At 37.4% G+C, this 23621-nt stretch overlaps 1 protein-coding gene across 1 annotated transcript in view; it reads right to left on the bottom strand.

Moving 5' to 3' along the window:
• Nucleotides 1–23621, bottom strand: part of LOC306885021 (ephrin type-A receptor 7-like) — a 134589-nt gene that overhangs the window by 108986 nt on the left and 1982 nt on the right. Inside the window, exon 2 of the mRNA XM_079441331.1 lies at nt 29–93. Coding sequence (XP_079297457.1) covers nt 29–93 — 65 coding nt within the window. The remainder of the gene's footprint in view (nt 1–28; nt 94–23621) is intronic.

Here is a 23621-nt window from a genome sequence, read left to right as displayed (position 1 = left end):
ATCTAATGAATAATCATGAAGGTCTTACCCCATTAGAAGGATATGAGGTCCAACCCAGCTCTGCCTGGGACTCCTTAGAATTCAGCAAGACAACTGTAGGAAAAAAACAAATCAAAGAGAGAAACAATATAAGAACTGATAAGGTATCAGAATCACTAAATTGCAATTATATGTTGTGCATTTTCTTTCTCACTGTCAGAACACATAGAGCTGATACTAGTTTTCAATAATAATGAACACAAAGTCTCAGAGGACAGGCTGTTGATCTGGAGGGTGACTGCATCAGAGGAGCATTAGAGCTCAAATAAGGACTGACAGACCTGCAGAGCTGCACTTAGTGAAATTAAGTGCACCGGTCATCAGCTGATAATGCTGGACAGCTTTGCAAAGCACAAGAATCTTGACGAATTTCAGCCAGAGAATACGGCCTGTGGTACAATGTGGTGGTTTAACATTTAAACCTTAATTTTCTAAAGAGAAAATAAATGTTTTACAACACCAGCATGATGCAATGGAGCCCAAGAGGCCTGTGAAGCAAATTCATGTTGGCATTTGTCATTTCTGCTGCATTTCTACAATTACACAGCCCTAATGTGAAACTCTGCTTATAAACTAAATTAAAATGAGCAGTGAACCCTTGAATGTTGTTATTCAGCAATTCGGACAAATACAAGACTCTGTAAGCCAACTCGGGCAAGCTGAAACGCTTTAAAAAGATGCCCTTGAAACAAATAGAGTCTGGGCTCTAAATCAGCACCTTGGACAAGGCGCGTCGGGATGAAGCCTATGATTCAGAACCACAGACAACACCCCATAGTCAGAAACACAGTATAAGCACCCTGAACAGCGACATGACTGTAGGGCCAGTTCAGCACCATGGACAGCACCACCGCCTCTCATTCCTAAAACACTCTGCCTAAATCTGTACAAAACAAGAAGTTTTTTTTTTTTATGCTAAAGTATCTTTTTCCAGAGTAATGTGCAAAGACAAATACATTTGCAAAGAGTATAAACACTATGGCTCTGTGATGCTGTGGTTTGTTTAAGCAGTCCAACATGTCAATTTATAGCTCACCAGTGGTGTGTGTTTTGGGTGGGACTATTTGTATTTAGAAATAATCATTATTTTTTGCAATTATGGAGGAGCAGGGGTGCACTGCATAAGTTGCACGTTCTCTATAGTTTCAACCATAAATATACAATATTCTGTGAACAATTCAAGTGAACTACACACCATTCAAAGGTTTGTGTTCTGCAATTTTTTACATTTTTGAAAGAAGTCTCTTTCAAGAACAATTCTCACCAATGCAGCATTTACTTGATCAAAAATACATTAAAACAGTAACATTGTGAAAAATGTGTTTTCTATTCTAACAGATTTTAAAATGCAACTCATTTAATATATTAGATATTATTACTTAAATGTATTCATTATTATTCATATTAAATATAAAAAATGATTGAAAAACACTAATACTGTAATATTGCCATGCAAAATTATGAAATGTACAGTATGTGGGTGCATTAACTAGTCAAACATATATTTATATATTATATTGTATATTATACAGCATAGAAGTTTGACTAAAAACTTTTGAATGCAAGTATATGTTTTGCTAGTTATTATTTTAAAGGGCCCACATTCTGCCACATATCTGCCCTCATTTTTCCAAACATGGTGGGTTACCAGAAGCTGAATTATTCATTATTTATTGCTACCAAAATATTTGTTTCTCTTTGCTCAGCTCTCTGCTGTCAAACACACAGTCACATGAAACCTCTGAAGCAGACTCTGTCCTCACACATGCACACAGCTCTGACATTACAACTCTAGTCTGAATGCCACATCACAAAAAGCCAGATGAGCTGCAGAAGGCTCCTTCAGAGGAGCTGTGCACTTCTGCCACTTATATCTTACAGCATGACTTGGAGCATTTTTTAGCCTTGTAGATTTGCGGTTACTGCCAAGTATTATGATGGGGGGGGGGGGGGGGGGGGGGTCAGAAAATGTAACGAGGGTTGAGTATTTTACGTTCCTAAGGTTTTCTGTGGTAAACACAGACATAAATTTCACAGTGTTCTGACTTTGCTTCAGTTGGTTTGAGTGGGGTTTTTTTTCACCCTCAGAACAGCTGTTGCTTGGTCTCTCCACTTTTAGGGGACAAGATGCCATTTGATTTCTGCTGACACGGGCCCCCTACTGATCTAACCTTCAAGAGTCACACAGAAAAGTAGAAAGAGACACTGTGCCAGACTAAGTTATACTACACAATGCAGTCAGAGAGACACAGTGAGTGAGGTCAGACTAAGAGACAGAAAAACAGCAAAAAAATATGAAAACAAGAAGTAGAAGGAATCATTCATCCAAAAATGAAAAATCATTTACTTGCCTCATGTCATTCCAAACCCATTTGTCTGTCTTTTGTGGAACAGAAATGGATAGATTTAAAAATGTGCTCTTTAATAAAGTCTGTTTTCTAAATGCAAGTGATTGATCTTTTTGTGAACAATTTATCCATGCATATGTTCTTTTTTTTTTTTTTTAAGAGAGCTAGTAACTTAAATCAAATCTTCCTTCTTTCTGAAGATTTTGATGTATGCCAGATTTCTCTTAGAATTTTGTATGTTGCCCTTTTCTTACAATTGATCTCACATTTAGATCTGCCTTCATCCAACCGACAGATCCAAAACTCCATCCTACATATTTTTCTCTTTCATTAATCTGTTTCACTCAGATGTATATCACAATATGGAAGATCATCACAGCTTTAAAGTCACTCACACAAAATGCAAAAGCAGCATAAAAGTGTCATAAAACAGGTCATAAAACTCAAGCGCTACATTCCAAATCATTTGAAACGATGCAATAGATTTGTTTTTTTTTTAAGTCATTGTTCACTAGACATCCTGTTTGACAGTTCCCAACTCACTATACAAAAAAAGAGCAGCTTGGATATTCTGCTCAACGTTTCATTTTATGTTCTACAGAAGAAAGTCACTCAAAGAGGTTTGGAATACATGAAGGTGAGTAAATGACAAAGTTTTAATTTTAACATGAACTATTCCATTACATCAAGCCGAAATGATCCAGAACGTCATTCCGGGGCTTTTGATTCCAAAAATACACACATTCTGTCTCTATTTAGCAAATGTACTCACTCCAAATAACCTTCATTACATTAAGCACTATTCTTCCCTCTAGACATTAGCAGAACATGGGAGCAGAATTATTCCCTCATCCCCAAAAACCCAAATTAGCCTTTGAAGAGAGGTCACAAACAAAGAGAACGTCAGAATGAGGACTGACTGAAGGATGTGCTTCTGACACAAGGGCACTAATCTCCCTGACAAACCCAACACACTTATGTAAATCCCAGTAACAGAATTATAATATGAGAACCATAAAATTCAATAGAGGGGATTAGCCACATGTTGTTAATCTTGCTTCCATGCAGCTTATCTGCGTATATACATAAAGCACATGCAGGTTCAAAATGCACCAATCAGAGTCCAGAGACCTGTGGGACACTCATCGGCCAAACATTATCCCTCTAATAAAGCGCGCGCGCACACACACACACAAACTTAAATGGATTCTCTATGTGCATGCATGCACTAGTGGCCATTAAAGCAAACCGAATGGCAAAGCGCATTAAGTTGAAGCCCCACACAGACCTTTATGACCTCATTAAACTTTCAGCTCTGCCATTGTAGTCCAAGAAGCGCTCACTTTTCTCTAGGGTTCTATGGAAACGTTCGCACACAAGCCACTGAATCATAATAACAGCTGTTTGCCTGGGTTTCCGCACAGGGGGCGTATTCACGAAGACCTCGCAGTCATTCTCACTCTTCTTTCTGATCGGCTTGGCATCGTTTCGAAATGGGTCATGGTGGCGAATGCCCGCTTTTAAAAACACAACCCCCCTCCGAGCCAACACAACATGACATCCTTCCTAAAACCGACTTGCTTGGCTCTTACATTATCTTGACATCGCAAGGCTTGGAGGCAGTCATAAATGAAACGCTGTTTTCAGGAAAAGAGGGTTGAGCGGAAGTTGAGGTGCAAGAGATTTTCTGCGGTTGGTCAGTGAGAATGGCTTGAGTCATGGGCTGTGACCATGTGGGGCCCGGTTATGGCAAGTCCATGTGCTGACAGAGATGTGAGTGACAGCTTCCTATTGATTCAGTCTCCCTAAACGCTGAAGCTTGGCTCGCTAGTAACGTCATCTACCCACCAGATGCTTTGAGCTGTCAGAATGAAGAGAAATAAGTTTAAGCTTAACAAGTGATTTTGGGTCATTAAATGGTCATGGAATGACTTAAGACGGACTGCACAGCTTTGAAAGCTGCTTTGCTTCATGCTCTGTGAACATGATTTGGAATTAAGCAAGTAAAGGCATATTTTTACTTTTGTATATGAGGAGGGTTGGGGAAGCATCAGAAGACGTATGAGAGATGGCATATGAGGAAATCAAAAATTCTGTCACATCTGGCAATAGCGAGCAAATTGAGAAAATGCAACTAAATTAAAAAAAAATTATTCAAACATAAAACAAGTTAAAGTTTGGGGTCATTGGGATATTTATGTATTTATTTCAAGAAATTAATAATTTTATTATGCAAGGATAGATGAAATTAGTCAAAATTAAAGATATTTATCATGTTACAAAAGATTCCCATTTCAAAAGCTGTTCTTTTGAGCTTTCTATTCATCAGGAATCCTAAATAAATCTATCACTGTTTCTACAAAAACATTAAGCAGCACAACTGATTTCCACATTAATCATAATAATAAGTTTCTTGAGCAGCAAATAAGCATTTTAGAATGATTTCGGAAGGATCATGTGACACTGAAGACTGAAGTACTGAGTGCTGAAAATTCAGCTTTGACATCACAAAATAAATTTTTTTCCCACTTTTTTAGGTTGTACAATATTTAAATTTTTAATTTTAACTGTATTTTAGATTGAATAAATGCAGCCTTGATGAGCATCTTTCAAAAAAAATATATATAAATATCTTACCAATCCCAAACTTTTGAATAGTATAAAATGCTGAAATGGAGTTTCATGACTGGTGAGAAGCATACAAATATTTCCATTCCAATTTAAAATGTATTTTACCATTATATTTAAGCATTATATTTATATTACAAAATATACATTTACACAGACCTTTTTAGTGCTATCCCAAGCAAAATTGCCTGTACAGCCAGGTTCATCACAAATTCATAATTCCTCATTTTAAAATACATGACACGAATGAAGACAGCAGTCGCCAATAAGGGTTAGGCTGAGTGCAGGCAGGTCATGTGACCCGCTCCCAGAGTGGAGAGTGCTGTCAGCCAGAGCATGTGCTTACATAACGAGTAATGAGATGTGAACCAAGTCAAAATGATTAGAAAGCATCAAAGACACAACAGACAGCTCTGACTAATGCACATTCAAAGTGACAGAACTGTTCTACTAGCAAAAACGTTGTACAAGTAGAATTTTACATCTTCTGAAGAAATATTGGTGGTGGATGTTAATAAGAAAACACATTCACAACCCTTGAGCATCCAAAAGTTGTCAGAACCACACACACACACACTCTTGTTTCTCGACCTCTTGTCCCACTTAACCTTTGTCCTGATTGCTGTGTTTTTTTTAAATGTCATGGTGGGCCCTCTGTGTTAACCCAAACTCTTTTCTGAGTGAGAGGAACGTTTTAGTGGAGCTTTCAGACACACCTCAATAATTGAAGCCGTATGGTTCCTGGTACCTCCATTTCATCTGGCCAAGTCGAGCAAAAGAATGTTTTATTCAGATGAGACCTGCTTGTTTGTGAACAAAACAGGATGCTTGTGCCGGCTATGCCACAGCAGTTAGGATTTCTGTAGCTGTAGCCGCTGTTTGGCATCTCCCTCTCTCGCCCTTTGTGTTCCTGTCCATGTTGGTCAGGATTTTCCTCTTATGAAGTCAAGAGGGTTTAATTCAGTTGGGGTTGGCATCAGACTGGTTTACTGTGCCGTTTGAGAGTTTGAGATCACTGTAACATGAGATTATGGAGAATTTACTGGACACAAGTAAACTTTCGCTAAAAGTTAATGATAAAGATGAGTGATGCATCAAAATAGTCACAGTAATTTAGTTATAAAGAAATGTACTGAAGAGCAATTTATAAGGAAAATAATTTAGTTATAAAGAATTGCCAATGCTCTTAAATACACACTGCTCTTCAAAAGTTTGGGGTCGTTAAGATTTTTTGGTAACACTTTATTTTAAGGTGTCCCATTTACTCATGTAACAAGTACTTCCCATTATAATAACAATTAATTATGCATAATTACATGGAAGTAACCCTAATTTTATTCCTAACCCTACAGTAAGAGTACATGCAGTTAATAATATTGCTCAGTACTTAAATGTATAATTACACTGTAACAAGGACACCTTAAGCAGCCAACCTTAAGAGCATTAAACCGATTATAAATGACAGTAAACAGGTTTATGTTTACTCCCAAACTTTTGATTGGTAGTTTATAATGCCATTGCAAATTTTACATAACATTTACAGTATTTGAGTGTCTCTTGATTTTTTTTAGCTTCTGTTCCAACCAAGAATTTTCTTCTTGGAAACAATGTACTAGGAAAGGAGGACAGTGTAAGGGAACGACTCCTCCCCCATCCCTAAATATCCTTCTCTCTCTCTCCCTCTCTCTGTCGTTGTTAATAAGCCAAAAATGTGGAAGAGTGGTTACGTAAGTGGAAGAGAGAGAGGGAAAGACTTTTTTCCCCCCTCTCAATTTAGGAATCCACTTTAGATCAAATTAAACTCTGATTCTCGACACATTACCACATCACCTCCCTTTCACGCCCCTGACAGGAGGAGGGCCATTCCTCTCTCCAGCACTCCCACCCGTCTCATCCATTCATCCTCAAAGACGACGACTTCCCCTGCCCTTGTATCTTCTCCTCCTCCTCTCTAACACACTAAATGTCTGATTACAGAGGCGTCATTAAAGATGCTATGAGGATGTGGATTGAATTTTCCTTTGCTGTCCTCATACTCACACATCCATACACTCCCACCCATGGCTGTTTGAGGGGTGGGCTTATGTTCAGAATGCTTTATGTCATCAAACTAAGCATAGTCACTGATGCTAATCTTGACTGGCAGTCTAAAATTAGTTATTTTCGCTTACACTGGGACATGAATATACACAGAGATACTAAAACTGCTTGTCATTTAAATTGTAGAAACACACTGATAAATTAGTGTAAGCTTACATGCATAAAGAAAAATTCTAAGCTAAATAACAAAACATTTTTGGCATATTTTGGATATTTTTTAATATTTTGGCATATCCCCCAGTTGGTTAAATAAATAAATAAATAAATAAATACAAATAAGAATAAAAAAAGGGCTCAATGTAATGTAACTTCAATGAAAATCTTGATTGTACAGTAAGGATACAAAAAAAAAATACAGTCGTCATGTTTTGAAAACCATTATGATACACTTTAATTTAAAACATTAACATAATTGTCTCATTTTGTAATAATGCATTAAACTGAACAAAAGTGACATTGTTACAAAATACTTACATTTCAAACAAATGCTTTTTTTAAACTTACCATTCGAAGAATAAAATCATGGTTTCAAACAAATCAAAAAAATATTTAGCAGCACATCTGTTTTCAATATTGATAATAATAAGAACTGTTTCTTGCACAGCAAGTCAGCATAGTAGAACGATTTCTGAAGGATCATGTGACACTAAAGTCTGGAGTAATGGCTGCTAAAAATTCAGCTTATCCATCACAGGAATAAATCACATTTTAAAATATAGACCTATTAAAATAGAAAACAATTATTTTAAATTTTAATATTACATAATAGTACTTTTTTTACTGTATCTAGTTAATGCAGCCTTGGTGAGCATAAGAGACTTCATTCCAAATCATTTAAAAATCTTACCAACCCCAAAAGATTGAAAATGTAAAGCATGTAGCCTGTGAAAAAGAAATGAACAAGTCCAAACCAAACTCTTCCAAATTAACACTGAAATCACATCCATCCAACCCCTCTCATCATATCATAGCATCAGTCCAAACTCTCTAACTCTCCCCAACCCCCTCCGTCTTTCCATTATTACTATAGACATTGATCTCCATCCTATTGATGAATGAAGGCAAGTCAAAGGTGTGTGTGTGAGAGACGATAGAGAGAGACGGAAAGGTCTGGGGTCGAGAGAGAACGGAGCCCGACCGGCCATCCATCAATACGGCACATCACGGAACCACAGAAATCCATACTCTCGACAGCTGATCAATCAATAGGCAGCACAACAGTGCGGCTTGTAAAAGAATACGGCCAGGCGAGTCGATAAGTTAGAATAACAGGTCTGTGCCTGTTAAACTGCAGAAATATGGAGGGATGAATGGATTGCAGGTGGGACGGAAAGCTTGTCCTCACTGACGTATGCTCAGTGGATAGATGACAGGGAAATATATCAGTCGCAATGGTGTCTGCGCTGCAGGGTCCCTTTAAGCTCTGATGAGAGCAGACTCTCTACTTATCGTAAAATAACACAAAATAAGTAGTTATAAGTAGTATAACTAAAAAAAAACTAAATATAGATAGAAATATACCAGCAATTTCAAGCAACATCCTATAAAAGTATAAATCCAAGGTCTCATAATAGATGCCACTTAACTTTCTCTTCTTCCGTCTGACGTCGAGGCTTTTTGTTATCATTTGTACAACTGTCAGATCTCATTGCTCAGCTGTCTCACATTGTCTCGATTCATTTATTCCATGATTGTTTATTTACTTATCTGTGAGGTAGATAATTTGAGCATATTAATCCACAAATGCCTTGTTTCAAAAAAAAGGGGGGGGGGGAAAAAAATCTACTAATTATGTAAATCAGGTGCAGAATGGCTCCCTTCAGCTTGTTTGGATTTAATTTGATGGCCCGTATTGCTTGTTTCCACAGGCCTGTTGATCTAGCCAAGGTCCCCGTGTTTATAGTGAGGCCATTAAATAGACAAGTCTTATTCTGGATTGTAACCTCTGTGCACTCTGTGTTTTCTTCGAAATGGAAGAACAGACGGAATCGTCATGGAGAGAATCACACCTCCGCATGACTAAAAATTTCTTTGTGTATGACTAAACTTTTGTCAGTTTAGTCATACCGACCTATCAAGAACTTGGGTGCTGAAGCCAAAATATCAAATGACAATACTGTTACTCACATGTGGCTAAAACATGTTTGGGATTCTTACAGTAAATAAGCACAAGAGTTCATTGTCTAGATGAAGAGTGGAATGTTTACTACATCCATGCTGAATACGGCATACTTTTTTCCCAAAATTACCATGTGAAAGAGTGCAAGCTAGGATACAATAGCAATTTGACAGCAAATGCTACATTGTGTTCACTTGACTATCAAACAACATGATTAAAATTATTAAAAAAGGAAATGTGCATACAGAATGCATATGGCAAGTAATACAGCAAGAAGCACTCCCGAAAAGATTTTGAAGTGCAAATACAATGGACACTTTACTATCCCATGAGGCTACGGAGGAGGATTTGCGAATGCTTTATGTTGCTAGGTAACTACGGGAGCATATGTGCAATGTAATATGCAAAATGGCAATGCAATAAGTAAAATGGCAATTTATTTCTGTATTTAAATTCACATTTTCCCACACCATATGTGCAACATTTAGTGCAAAATGAAAATAAAAATTAAATTATATAATTTAAATTTGCACTAGTTTTAATATGCATATTAAAAACATTTTAAAGCTTTATAAGTTGCATTTTCGGAATGCATTATCAAATTCACAATGACTTAAACTTTATTCATCTTGGGGTATTTAATGAAAATGCAATTGAAACGTCATATGTAAGTGTCAATGCATTTAAGAAAAATACAAGACATTTATAACTCACCATTTTGCTACCCTTTTGCTGCACCTTTGGCTCAGAATGCATTTTGAAACTCATTGCATTTTGCTACAATTCTCACATGGTATCAGGATGAAAATGCAATCCCAAGTTTCCTATCCCTAGATCTAAATGTATTTAGTAAAAACCACACTTAAATGATAATTTTGTTACAGTTTTTGCTTGGACATGTTAAACATACCTAATCAATTTGGGTAATACATTTTAATTTTGCAACTTCTAAAGCTTTAAAATATGTTTTTAATATGCATATTAAAACTAGTGTAGAAAATGGCAAATTTAAATTATATAATTGAATTTTCATTTTGCACTAAATGTTGCACATATGTTGTGGGAAAATGTAAATTTAAATACAAAAATACATTGCCATTTTACATATTGCATTGCCATTTTGCATATTACATTGCAAATTGAATTTTGCTACACATATGCTTCTATAGGTAACATGACAATGAAAACTTGACAAATGTAGTACATCTTATACTACACACATTCATAATATAGAACATACTTTTTTCGAAAATACTTATCCAAAAGAAGTATGTGATTTTAGGACGCAGGCTTTGTGAAACTCATCATGGAAGCGCTGATGAATCTTCATGTTAATCAAATCAAATGAACCATTTAACCAAAGCTTGCTCTCAAAATACCTGTTTGATTTTTTTTTTGCCTCTATCAGGTCAAAGTTCATCGACTTTCCCAGATGTGTTGTATTGACCTTTGCTTTTGGTAAGGAAAAGGTCATCTCTGGAAGACCTTGCATCAATTTCAAGCTCATTGAAGCAAGGGCTTCCAATCAAAACCACCCGAGGCACATATAGAATGTACAAACATGGGCAGAAGTCCATTGTGGTTCATCACTAGATCAAATAAAGGAGCTTTTTGACCAATAATGTTCCATAAATGGTTTAAACCAAATGAGTGTATTTTCCTGTGGCAAGGAAATGATCTGCCAAACTTGTTTACTTTGAAGGAAACATTAATCAATGATGGCATAGGAAATACGATCTAAGATACCCTTTCAATGCACAACGCTGTTAAAAGACTATGCTTTTGATGAGTAATTTAGCCACAGAGAGGGTCATATGGGATTTCCATCTTCTTATTCAGTGTGGAGGAATGGAAAGATTGCACACATTTAAATTTCAGGTTGTAAGGAAAGAGGAAGCCGAAACCATTTAGGAGGCTGAAATGAAAAATGTGACAGGCGTCACAAAGTGAAAAGGAAAAGGTCCTAACCCAGGTTCTTGTGGCACCCCAATATCTACCAGCCCACACATCCTCTGAAGAGGCCCATCGACTAATGGACAGATCTCAGGGGAGTTTAATCAAAGCACAGGGATAGGGTCTCTCTCTCCATTTCTCTACTGCCAATCATTTAGAAGCCCTGAAGCCCAACAGCCTCCTTACTACTAGTACCCTATGAACGTGGAGCTGAATAAAGAGAATGAAAGTCAAGGAGAGAGGCCAGGATGACACAGAGAACAGGTGATACTGCAGACTGGAGAGAGAACGAGGAGAAAGAGAGAAATTACATAACTACATAAACTAAGCCATGCGTAAATTGGACAACTACCTTCCCTGTTGACAGTTTTTCCTCAAAGGCTAAAACACATACAGTTTTCTAGAAACTCGAAGATACACAGCAATCTGTACAAAGCACAACCATTCCAACACTTCAGTCCAAAACTGAACATTGGCTTAAAAATAATTGTTGGACAAATAATCAATTAGTCATCTTTTGACTTGTGAACAGTTTTGCTACTCAATCTATATGATGAAGTACACCAAAACATTGACAAATAAATTAATATTGCATTGAGCTTTCAAAATGGTTTAACCTGCGCTTCATATAGATACTGAATGCCTTCTGAATGTAAAAATGTGAAGAAGAAAAAAAATGTCTTCTGAATGTCTGTTTTGAGAAGTGAAATAATTGTTTGGGATTTTGGGCCAACAGAATCATATTTTGTGTGTTAGCAATCAAGGAAAACATCATGTTACATTTTTAAGCGTGAGTGGGTGAACATGTGATGCATCATTTGGGGGAAGTCGTGGCCTAATGGTTAGAGAGTCATAATCGTAATCGAAAGGTTGCGGGTTCGAGTCCCCGGCCGGCAGGGATTGTAGGTGGGGGGAGTGAATGTCCAGCGCTCTCTCCACCCTCAATACCACGACTGAGGTGCCCTTGAGCAAGGCACCGAACCCCCAATTGCTCCCCGGGCGCTGCAGCATGGCTGCCCACTGCTCCGGGTGTGTGTTCACGGTGTGTGTGTGTGTTCACGGTGTGTGTGTGTGTGTGCATTTGTTCACTACTCACTGCTGTGTGTGTGTGCACTTGGATGGGTTAAACGCAGAGCACCAATTTCGAGTATGGGTCACCATACTTGACAATACGTCACGACTTTACTTTTACTTTACTTTATCATGAGAAACAAAAAAACATTAAATAAATAAAATCTTCTGCCGAACTACTGTCCAAGACTCCTGGTTCATATTACATCGCTAATGAAATCTGTGTATGGAAAGGAAAAGAAAGATACAGACTGCAAGTGAAAGAAGATAGTGGGAGGCTCATCTACATGAATGGACAGATTGAAATTTAAAGTTCGTAGTGCCTCTATAATAAAAAAGAGAATGAAAACGGAAAAACACTAGGCAATTTTCAGAAGACACCATAAATGCAAACACGCACGTAAACACACACTCACACAGTGGTGATTGAATGCAAATTAAAATGCAAATGCTCCACTGCTAGTTTTCGAGCAGCCCGGCCCGCAGATGAGAAGCATTTCAACATGACAGCTCTGACAAGTTTGGAATGTCAAAAAGTGGCATTGCACTAAGCAGACTCTTCACACGTGCGAGTCCAGACCTAAAACAGGAGGATGCCCACTAGGCCAAGCCTGCTACCACTCAATCGCTCCAAAAAAACAAAAAACAAGCTGGTGTTCAAGTCTCTCACACATAAACCAATCTGGAATAAAACTTTCTACCGAGAAGAATCCAGAAATCGCTAGAAATTGGACCAACTTGGGACATGCTAATGTAACAAACTCTGGGGCTGGGTTAGAAATACTGATAGACTGATAGCTTGAATATACACACACAGTCTTAGATTTTTGTGGCAAGAAAGGAGCCAGGTAGTGTTTTAAATCGCTGCCTTTTGTGACTGCTGCAGTATTTAACAGTATTCTTAACTCTAAGCTTGCACAACCCACAGAACAGCCCTGAATTTTTCATCACATCTGCACTCTCCCAGCTAACAGAGCGACGTGTACGATCAGAAGACTGTGTAAATGAAGCTAAAAGCACATTTCAAGGCATATGTACATACTGTAAGCACATCACTAAGTGTGGTGTCACATAATAACACTGGAATTTCTATAGAACATGCAAGTCATGTCTGAGCAAGTTGCCACTAGTGTGTTGTTGAAAAGGCATCAAGCTGCTAAGGTGTTGCAGTGGTTTACAGCAGCTAAGCAGTTGATAAGCTGATCTGGGTGGTTACAAGTGTTTTGCTAAGGTGTTTGCCTGGTTGCTGCTAGTAGGTTAAAAATCATACCCACTAGGACTTTTCAAGCTACAAGATATTAGGCATTATTCATGCCGGTGCAGGACATGTTATATGCTAAAATGTATTTAGTTAGAGGGGAAAATGTACAACCATAAAAGTGATTCTTGCTTTAACAGATTTCACTAATTATTCTCAACACATTTTCTTAGCATAGGGATTCACTGCAGGGATTTCTGAGTAATGCAACTGCATGCTGTTGTTGTAATAATAATATACATCTGCTATGCTTGTATTTGCTGTATTATTTGTAAGGTACAATGGCATTTGGGCTTTGTTTTAGTTGTATTGGCGGATTTGCTGAACTCTGCTCTGAAGTATTTGTTGAACTGATTCAAACACTAGGAATGTGATCTGACTTTGATTCAGCAAAACTATCAAATACAGAGCTACAAACCGAGATGCTACTTTCTGGCAGGTTTAAAACGCCATTACAAACTGACCTAATGCAAACTATGCCCATCAATAAGTCCCACCAACTCTCTATTGAAGAATTCACTGTGCTTTTATGTGCACTGCCTTCAGGTTGACATGATAAAAAAAAAAAAAAAAAAAAAAAAAAAAAAGATTAATATTTGTATTGAGCAAGGGAGCTTATAATTGATGAAAAAAAGTGGCAGCAAAGACTTGTACAATGTCGCAAAATATTTCTATTTCAAATAAATGCTGAATAATAAGATGAAAAGTTGATTGAGCACCAAATAAGCATATTAGAATAATTTCTGAAATATCATATGACACTGAAGACTGGAGCATTTGTGCTTTTATTCGGTTTGTCATACTGGAACGCCAATGGTTCTTGATGTCAAACTTTAATAGATCTGTAGTCATAAACTTTGGTTTAGCTGAGTCATACTTGAGAGAGAGACACTGAAAGAGTTCTGTGGTAATGAATAGAAAGCAACAGAAGTACTGGTGTCATCAACCATCCACACAAAGACAAGGCCACCATAACATCAGTCATTCACTGATGTCCACACAACTGTATGAGCTGCATTTGGGATCAGAAACAGCCTAAGGAACATGGGCACAAAAAGCAGAGGGGCAAACACACACATATTCCCTGCCAGGTGAATCCTATTTCTTCTCATTTAGACTCTGTCTGCTAAATTGTCCTTGAGCTGACCTTCAAGGAGTGCTAAAGTAATCTACAATTACCACAGAGACAAGGAGAAATAAAGGGTGACGCTGTCATGCACACACACACACACTAAATCGAGTATGTGTGTGTGAGGACAGGCTCGCGGAGTGGATAGAGAGGAGGAACTGGCACTTCCTGAGAGCCTCCCCATCTGGCCCTGAGAGAGAGGACCACACCACCTCGCCAACTGACCATCTGACCACACATTAGATCACCATAAACTGCACACACACTTAAAGGGATAGTTCACTGAAGAATTAACATTTTTCATTTACTCATTCTGTGATTCCAAGCCCTTGTGATTTACTTTGTGTTCAACATAAAATAAACTATTTAGCAGGATGTCAAAGCTGCTATTTTTCAGCAGAGAACAATGAGAATGGATGAAGACTAGGGTATTTGGAAAACAGCAGCTCTGAAATTCTGCTAAATATACCTATTAATATATAAACAGTACTGCAATTAAATATTTTGTCACTAATTTACTCAATTAACAGAACAACAATCTACATTTCCAGTATTACTGTACCATTATTATTATTACCACTACTAATATACTAGCAGGATTTTGTAAAGAAATTATTACTTTGATTTTAGCAAGCATGTATTACAATGATCAAAAGAAACAGTGAAGACTATAATATTTATAAAGATACATTATAATGTTACAAAAGAATTTTTTTTCAAATAAATGCTGCTCTTCTGACCTTTATACTAACGATCAAATAATCCTAAAAATGAAATGTTTCTTGAGCACCAAATCAGCATATTAAAATAATTTCTGAATGATCATGTGACACTGAAGACTGGAGTAATGACTAGTGGTTGACCGATATTGTTTTTTTTGACAGCCGATGCCGATATCTTGGAAAGCAGGGTGGCCAATGGCCGATATAATTTTATTTATTTTAATTAATATTTAAGAAATTTGAAAATGGATTAAAAATAAGTGTGTAAAAATAAGCATGCTTATACATTAAATGACAAAGTATTTTTCACAAATAAATATTTAATAATATAATTTAAAAGAAAATAAACACTGTCTAACCAACAGGGCACTCAGTATTCTGGGAAGTTTGTGTGCATTGGCTTTATTTGAAAAAATATGATTCCCAATGTAACACTCATTTTATATAAAGCACACAGTGAAAATTACATGAATATGACAGTGGAAAAAAGCATGAATTTAAAGCATAATTTAAAATCACGAGTTTAAAGTTTGTCGATCACGCATCTCCAGTGAAACTGAACTTTACTCCTGTCCGCATTCAATTCGCACGAACCTACCATCACGCAGAGAACACGCGATCATGCAGGATACAAATGCACACTTCACAAGATCTCAACTAGATTCGAGGTTTGTGAAATTAAATGTCTATATTAGACAGAACTGTTAACGACGACGGCGAACTAGAGGGAGAATGTGAGCACTGGGTGCTCAGGTGCTGCCATTCTCAGCACCATCAATATAAAAGTAAATACGAACGAAAATACAAACGCATCGGCCAAACAGAAAAACTTACTGGCCGATGCCGATATTTGAAAAATGCCAAATATCTGCCAAAATATCGGCCGTGGCGATATATCGGTCCACCACTAGACATGACTGCTTCAAATTCAGCTTTACCATCACAGGAATAAATTAAAAAATTTTTTTTAAATGTAATAGAAAAATAGTTATTGGAATTTGTAACAATATTACAGTTTTTATTGGAAACAATGGAGCCTTGGTGAGCATAAGAGTGGGAAGTCGTGGCCTAATGGTTAGAGAGTCGGACTCGTAATCCAAAGGTTGCGGGTTCGAGTTTTGGGCCGGCAGGGATTGTAGGTGGGGGGGGAGTGAATGTCCAGCACTCTCTCCACCCTCAATACCACGACTGAGGTGCCCTTGAGCAAGGCACCGAACCCCCAACAGCTCCCCGGGCGCCGCAGCATAAATGGCTGCCCACTGCTCCGGGTGTGTGTTCACGGTGTGTGTGTGTGTGTGTTCACTGCTGTGTGTGTGCACGTTGGATGGGTTAAATGCAGAGCACAAATTCCGAGTATGGGTCACCATACTTGGCAGTATGTCACTTCACTTCACTTCAAGAGACATCTTTAAAAAAACAGCAAATATTTAAAAATGTTACATGCTCCAAACCTTTCCAAGTATAAACATTATAATAAAATAGAACAAAAACTAATCTATAATGACATTTGTCAACTATTTTCATTATCAAACTTTATCGATTATTTGTTGCAGCCCAACAACCAAACCTCCATAGTATATCACACAATAATAAACATTCTATCTGCAAACAGCTCAGAGCCCTGAGAAATCAGCTTCTTGAACAGAACGTAAAGCCTTCTAAACACTCACAGTGCACGTCTGAGCATGCACAAGATCTTAAAAAGAGTAAAAAAGCCGATAAATCAAGCTGTTATCTCTACAGCGTATCCATTCCAAGCGTGCCAGGATTTATATGCCTCTAGATGAAGCACCAGTTGTGATATTACAGAAACGTTCCACTATTAAAAAAGTAGCATCAAGTGAGTTTTATTTTTCAAGCTGGGCGATATGCACAATGTTATATCTGATATATCTGTGGTTCGAGCTGACCCTGGCTTGGGGTTAACCGTTAACCCCCTTAGTTGTTTTGATTGCAATCAGAGCAAATGTAGAAATACACACAGACCCAAACACTTCACACACTGATTGCAGAGATTGCGATTCAGCCATATAGATAGCCACAGCTCTGACTCATCTGCCTGCGAGATTGCAGTCAACCCATTCAGGACAAAAACAATGACACAAGTGTAGAAGCTCCCACAATCATCTGTGAACAAAGTGTTAAAGAAAATTGTCATTCCATTGTTCCTGCATTACCTTTCTTGATTGTTTATTTTTATTTGTTTGTTTTGTTTAATTTGGCAAACTCGAAAGAGCTACGCCAAGATTTTTTACGTTTGAAATGTCATCTCTTCCCCTTGAAATTTCTGCAACCTTTTTTCAGTTTTATTATAATAATTTGAATTTTATTTTTATATTGGCCTTTTTAACACTTTTTATTGGAAGATGGCAGGAAATGATGGACAGAAAAAAGATCAGACAACTAAACAAAATCAGGTCAGAACAACATGAAACAACAAACAAGATTCAAATTCACATAAGAGATAGGCTACAATGATCAACTAGATGACTAATCGTCCAGTAACCAACTAGATGATTAGCAGTGTTGTTACTGTTAACTTTTGACCGTTTTCATTACTTGAAATAAAGCTGATAAATATGAATATAAGAAAAACTTTAGAAATGTTAGAATGCTAGAAAACATTTGAAATGTTGCATTGGCAGATCTTATATTGACAGATAATTAAAATATTAACTTATGTAAAATAAATTGTAAAAATATAGTTAAAGCTCTATGTAACTATATAAAAAAAATACATTAGTACATAATTACTAATACTAAACGATTACTATAACAAATTAAAATTAAATGGAAAACAGAAAATAAGATAAAAACAAATTCAGAATATTATAAATGCTATAAATATGATACTAAAATATTATAGAAAATACAAAAATAAAACTGTTGGTTTTTGAGGAGTGTTTATTTTTAATAGTGGCGTTTTAATAAGCGTGCTCTTGCTTTTAAGACGATGCATAAAATTAAAAAACTTAATTTAAAGTCACCATGAAATCAAAATTGAAGTTTTTTGGCTTTTGGTATGAATATGTTAGCCTTAACATTATCTATAAGCTAGTGTGCTCCAAAACAATGTCACAATTTGTATTTACAAGATATAAGCATACAAAACTTGCAGTCTCTCACTTCCACCAACATGGATCAAAGATTTTGATGACATCACCCTGCACTTCAGCTTCGCATCAAACTTTGTCCAATCAAATGCTCTCTAAAATCCAAAGCGATTTTCTGTATGGTGAATGGCATGTAGTGCATTAGGGGTTAGGGAACGATTCAGACAGTGTAAATATGCTTTACATTGGGGCGAAAGAAGTCTGGTTTCGCACAGTGTCTCGTGAACCGCCGCACCGCGCACACACAGTCTGCTGTTCCAGAGATGCGAAAGCATGGAGCAAATCATATGCAGTCGGCGCAGACCACAAAACGTATCGGACCCATTTGAATTCTACACAGAATGCTATATTTTATAACAAAATGGATGAGATGAATGAGCAACACAACTCAACATCTGAGCCCATGCACTAAACCGCTATGCCACGGCTCCAACCTGAGCAGCAGCAGCTTCCATCAACTAACCCTATCAGTCCATCCCCTGGAACCCAACACCAACTGTTTTCCTACCACTGGGAGCAAGCGTAATCGTAAAAGTCAGGCTTACTAAACCTGTGGCCCTGATCTCGGCTCTGGGGAGACTCTAGTAAAGCCTTCATAGCAGAGCGTACAATTTATGAATTTATTCATCAGCGGGAAACCACGCATTAAAAGGTCGGGCGATTTTCCAGGTCAGTGGTCAAAGCTGCGCGGTGAGGAAGGGAGAGAGAACATTGTTCCTATTTAGGCCCTGATAAAGGGGGCAGAGGGAGATGGAGAAGGTGAGCAGGAAGGCTCATATCCGGCATGTGCGAGGTTGCCGTGCTTAATGAGTTTGAAAGGTCAAATGCCTCTTCAAAAGATTAATGGGGTTTTGCACATAACCGGAGTGCTGCTTCACGGGCATCTGAGGGGGCCGAATGGGCCAAGTCCATGTCAAGCTGGCATACCAGACCGGGAGATGCAGATATATCTCACCCATGTGGGTGACTCAGGAAAGAGTAAATTGCTATTAGTGTCTTAAATGTCTCAGGCGTCACTCAATGAGCAGGCAGAGGATACTTAAAATCCACTTTACGCGACAGTTCAGTCTGTACAATGCTGTGAGGATGCTGAATGAAACATTAAAGTTTAAGTAGTTTCCCAGTGGGGATGCGGCACATGGCCTTTATTATAAGCTTTGGGATGGAATTCACCACTAATATATCGGCAGAGAGATTTTCTTGTTATTAGATATGCATTAGGTCCAATAAAACAATCACATAAGTAACAATGAAACACTAACAAACTTAAAAATATAAGCCAGCATCTTTTTAAAAAACTGTGTTAAAGTAATTAAGGAATATCTTATTCCAGACTGCTGATACCTGGAACAACATTTGAAAATATATGATATAAATCAGAGATTGGACAACTTAAGGCATGCAACTGTCCACCTATGGGAATGCGCAAATATTACCTTTCTGGATGTCTTAAATCTTCTAAATCATACTTTATACTTCATCACTTGGGTTAGCTGGTTTGGTGTCACTTTTTGTCATTATAACTGGTTTGAATTATCTTAGATGCTCAAAACTAAATTTACATGTGGAAGTTTTTGCATGTGTGCAAAGCTCATGAATATTTAATAAGGCACTCTATGATTGGTTGTCTATTGTGAAAAAAACTATTTGTGACATTCTAGTGCCACACTGTATCAGTCCTTAGCAGAGGGTAAAACTGGCCTTAACCCAGGGGGCTGAAAATATTTGGCTAAATTATTCTATATTTCTTTAATTTTATATTTTAATTAATATATTAATTTTATTTAATATTTATATTTTATTTTTGTAGTTTAGCCCAATCCCTGAAACTGTCATATATGACAGTTTTATGTTTCCTAAACTGAAAATTATATGGCAATTTAAAAACATTAGAAATCAAATCTAATTTTCAAGCATGAAAAAAAATCAACGTTTTAATGAATCTAACTTTTTTATTATATTTTTATATAGCCCGTGTGATTTTTCTATGCATATATAAAATATATAATTTTAAAAATTATCTGAAAAAAATTTATCTGTTCCATTTTAATCATTCTTACTGTCAAAAAGTTATTTGATCAATACTTTCAAATGACACACTAAACAAAATTGTGGCATTCCATATGCAAACTCTTCATGTCAGCTATCGGCTTTCATTAAATCGGATTTCCACCCAGCTCTACAGATGGTCAGGTGCCTGGAGAGATGATGACCCTAGATCAATACCTCTGTCCTAAGTTAACTCTGGGAAAAATTTGTCGACCTTGCGAAAAGTGTGCCCAGCTTCAAAAACTCTAAACATGAAACTGTAGAATCTCATAGTCAAATATGTTGCATAGCCAGAGAAAAGCAACATTTACTCTCTACTGCTTCTTTGTCTTATTAATTAAACCTTTAAAAGAGCCAGAGGTCTGGAGTCTTACATAAGCTCACATCTACATGTTAGCGGCCCTCCGCACCTCCAAAAGCATACCTGTCCTCTTCATCATCCCTAATATCCATATTAAAATCAAGATACTGAATCACATTAAGAAAGTGTGAGAACAAACAACCTATTTTCACAGAGGAAATGCTTGTCTAGAGTGCTTTAAATATAAAGATCAGCACAAGAGGTCAGGTACATTCACAGCATGTTCTTTGCCAGCTGTCTGACACATTCCAGCACTGTACATAGATAAATATTCAAACGAAAATACACAATGCAGCTGGAAGGACAATCAAGCATTCTGCTGGTTGGTTTTCTATGTTCATCCAAGACTGACACCATAAAGTATATTTCATTTTTCACCTTTATGAAGCTGCATGGCATTCCAGAAACATCCATATTCTCCTGGTAATAAAACCATCCATCCCCTTCACAAAACCACCTCAGACGTGACTCCGCCTCCAGGGGCATTCCTGCAGATCCAGCAGAAACTTGTCTTCATAGAGAACGAAGATGAATCCCGGTGACCCTTCTCCTAAAGCCGCAAAGAACGACGTAGCATCGATCCGCATGGTTCCACTCAATATGGGATTTGGTCAATTTGTGAGGAAACAGATCAAGCTTAATTACCAGATTGCAAACAACGATTCTCTTATGACATCCACACAGGGTATTATGGGTAATCGTGACTATAAGTTCTAAGGAAAATGGTTTCAGATGGAATTCCATGACATCTTTAATAGCTTCAAGCAAATTCTAAAAGAAATTTGAGAGTTTTAAATGTACCCAAGCAAATATTTAATGATTACAGTGCTTATTTTCCGTTAGAAGTGTAAAAACATGAAAAAAAAGAACGTTTAAGTTTTGAAGGCTGTTCCAAAAGGTAGGGATCTTAACTGTGCTGTCTGCCCTTAGAGGTGTCGTAATATACTGCTATTGACCATAAGCGTAATATAAAAAAAAAATAAAAAAAATACTGAAATCATGTTAACTGTACATAATACCATAAATTGTCTAGTGTTAACGATAATACCATAAATTGTCTAGTGCCAGTAACTATTTAATGAACACTCCAACATAGGTGGCAGTGTGTTGCCACCTATCAAGAAATGTTTTTAAAAAAAGACGATGACACAGTATGTAGTTATTACTGACGCACAAAATCATGTTGGAGGAGAAGATCAAAACAATTAACCCGAAAGTTTAGCTCCCCTTTGGGTTCCGTAAAACTGACAGAATATTAAACACCTCAGTCTGCAGAAAGTTCTTTTTGCATGCTTTTGTACAGTTATAATTACAAACTCACTATTCTTCTGCCTATACATTCATATTTTGAGTGTGATTCATTGGCCAAAAAAAAAAGAGAAAACGAAAAAACATTAAGGATGAAACTGACTTTATAGCATTTTTTTCAAAGTTTCTGTAGACATTGTGATAATTCTTATTGTGAATTCTCTTGGCAATGATATTGATGTTAGGAAAATGTGATATTGTGAAAATCCTACCTGCAATAATATTTCTTTAGGTCAAATTTAAGGGCAGCATTGCATGTACCCTTCACTAAGGAAGAAAGTGATCTTAGAATGCATAGCGAAAAGTTCGGTGAGTATGAGCAAAGCAAAAAAAACAACACTTATAATAATGAAATTGTTAATAAACAGCTTCTCAATCATTTAAAATGGACTATTTTAATGTATTTTAAGCCAATATTGCGTCATTCTTCTCACAACGCTTGCACTGAAATCAATTTTTAGTTGTCTTCCATGACACTATTTCTATGACGCACAAGATATAGAATATAGAGTGCTCCAGATCAATCGCTTATGTGGTTCTGTTTTAGTTAGGATGCTGCCATAAAAGGCAGTGAGGCTGCTAAAATAGAGCTAGGATGTTGCACAAAGTTAAATTCGGAAAAGGCTCACCTTTCTACCTCCTTACGCTGCCTACGAAAACAGCATTTTTCTACTTTCAGACACAGCCATCTCCTGTCTCCAGCCCTCATTGTTTTACTTTCCTTCTTGCTCATTGTGAGTCCACACATCACAACGGCCCACTAAATAAACTCCTGGATGTCACAGTTACGCCTGCCAACCTCACAAATCACTCTAACCTTGCCCGCACAGTCTGGCTGCCACCTTCACCAACAAGCACAGGCACCGCCAGCACAGATATCCGACGGTCTAACCCGTTACCATTAGCCAGGACTAAAAATCATGCTTTTAATAAATGCACCGGTATGAATTTCCATGCTAACTGGTCTGTGTCTAAATCGATAATCGACAATTTTGCCACATTGTTAACACATTCAGGGCCCAAGTCCAGATTTTACATTTCTGCCAACAACTCAGAGAGCATAATGCTGTTCAGGAGGAGTTTGGCAGAGTTTGTTGATGGAACCCAGCATAGAGATGACAGGCGTATAAAGCTTTCCTAAGTAAGTGCCCTCATATGGTCTGAACTGCACCCTGACAGAGCACTTAAACGGCAAAGGAACAGCATGACCAATGCAGCAGATGCGACGGCACATGGCCGAAAGCGCTGCGCCACCGCAACAACCGCAAAACCACTAAAAAGCAGTAAATAAGCCCACAATGAGATGTTAAGTCTGAAGTCTGAAGGGTCAGGAATGAGGGGCCTCCACCTCCAACCGACTATGTGAGGAATGACACCTGTGCTTTGGGGAATGGGAAAGGACACAGGAAAAGAAAGGAGAGAG

Source organism: Barbus barbus (genome assembly GCF_936440315.1).
Source record: "Barbus barbus genome assembly, chromosome: 19".
Taxonomy (NCBI): domain Eukaryota; kingdom Metazoa; phylum Chordata; class Actinopteri; order Cypriniformes; family Cyprinidae; genus Barbus; species Barbus barbus.
Note: the sequence above shows the minus strand (reverse complement) of the source record. Positions and strands in the feature narration are given on the sequence as shown.